Genomic DNA, 1,219 nt, shown 5'->3' with positions numbered 1-1,219 from the left:
AGCAGAAGAAAATGGATGGATGGATGGATGGATGGATGGATGGATGGATGGATGGATGGATGGTTCTAGTTGCACTAAATGTGTTAGGATTGACCTTTGTTAACCTCTAATGAGCCCAATAGCTTGAAATTGCAAGTCAACCCCACTGCGCCTGTGCGTCGTCAGGGAGCACTGAAGACATCAGCAGACGGGTGAGGAAAGGTGCGAGAGCGTCAGTGAGAGGGTGGCGTTGCTGGAGCCCCCCGGTCGCCACGAGGCCAGAGCCGCACTGAGCTGCGAGGAACTCCAACGGCGCTTGCAGTTTTAAAATATATTGTTTTTAATCTCCAAAATGCTGGAAAAGTTTCAAAACTTACCTTGAAAGTCCTTGAATTTTCCTGGGAAAACTGAATGAATCCTGAAAAAATAGAGGCTTCATGATGCAGACCACGGACAGGAGAGGGAGCGGCAAAAGCAAAGGAGCTGGATTAGCAGAGCTAGCAAAAACCTGGAGGCTACATCCAGGAGATGCTTCTGTGGAATATTCTTTGTGGAAATCAATAAAGTTTATTCAATTATGTTAGAAAATAAAGCAAGTCAACAAACAAACATGCATAGGAAATACAAGAAGCAGAAACTGCATAAAAAATACATTGAAAGGATCCAGAAAACATGGAGAAACGGTTCAAAAGCAGGAAATCAAAGTTTGACTAGATCTGAGAGGCGGCGGAGTCGCCAAAGTACTGGTGGAAGATCTCTGGATGGGCGGAGCAGAACTGCCTGAGCAGACGCCTCCTCTCCTTCGCCGCCATGCTGCGGTCCAGGTCGATGCTGCTCAGCAGCTCCCACAGAGCCTGCTGGGTGTTGAGCTTTGCTGCGTCATCAGGAGCCTGGATGGAGGCCGGCGGACCGGGAGGAGAGGCTGCAGGAAGAGAGCGACACGATCACCGTGGAAACACCATCACCATGCTGCTGAGATTAGAGACAGATTTTCTTTCCAGTGGCTCTAAAGCTGCTCTGCAGGTCTGAAATAAAAACACTACAGTTCAGTCGGGTTCAGCCGGGTTCAGTCTGGTTCAGCCGGGTTCAATCTGGTTCAGTCGGGAGTCGGGTTCAGTCGGGAGTCGGGTTCAGTCGGGTGTCGAGTTCAGTCGGGTTCAGCCGGGTTCAGCCGGGTTCAGTCGGGTTCAGCCGGGTTCAGTCGGGAGTCGGGTTCAGTGGGGTTCAGCTGGGTTCAGTC

The 1,219-nt window shown here is 50.6% G+C and overlaps 1 protein-coding gene across 1 annotated transcript in view; it reads right to left on the bottom strand.

The window, feature by feature from the left end:
- Positions 1-514: 514 nt before the first annotated feature.
- The window catches only part of LOC106937656 (DEP domain-containing protein 7-like), a 16,418-nt gene continuing 15,713 nt past the window's right edge, over positions 515-1,219 (bottom strand). Inside the window, exon 12 of the mRNA XM_015019278.1 lies at positions 515-901. Within this exon, the coding sequence (XP_014874764.1) occupies positions 690-901 (212 nt within the window). The 3' untranslated portion in view covers positions 515-689. The remainder of the gene's footprint in view (positions 902-1,219) is intronic.

The sequence above is a fragment of the Poecilia latipinna genome, unplaced genomic scaffold (genome assembly GCF_001443285.1).
Source record: "Poecilia latipinna isolate Pla-1442-1.1 unplaced genomic scaffold, P_latipinna-1.0 Scaffold2401, whole genome shotgun sequence".
In the NCBI taxonomy this organism is placed as follows: Eukaryota; Metazoa; Chordata; class Actinopteri; order Cyprinodontiformes; family Poeciliidae; genus Poecilia; species Poecilia latipinna.
This window is presented reverse-complemented; position numbering and strand designations above follow the sequence as displayed.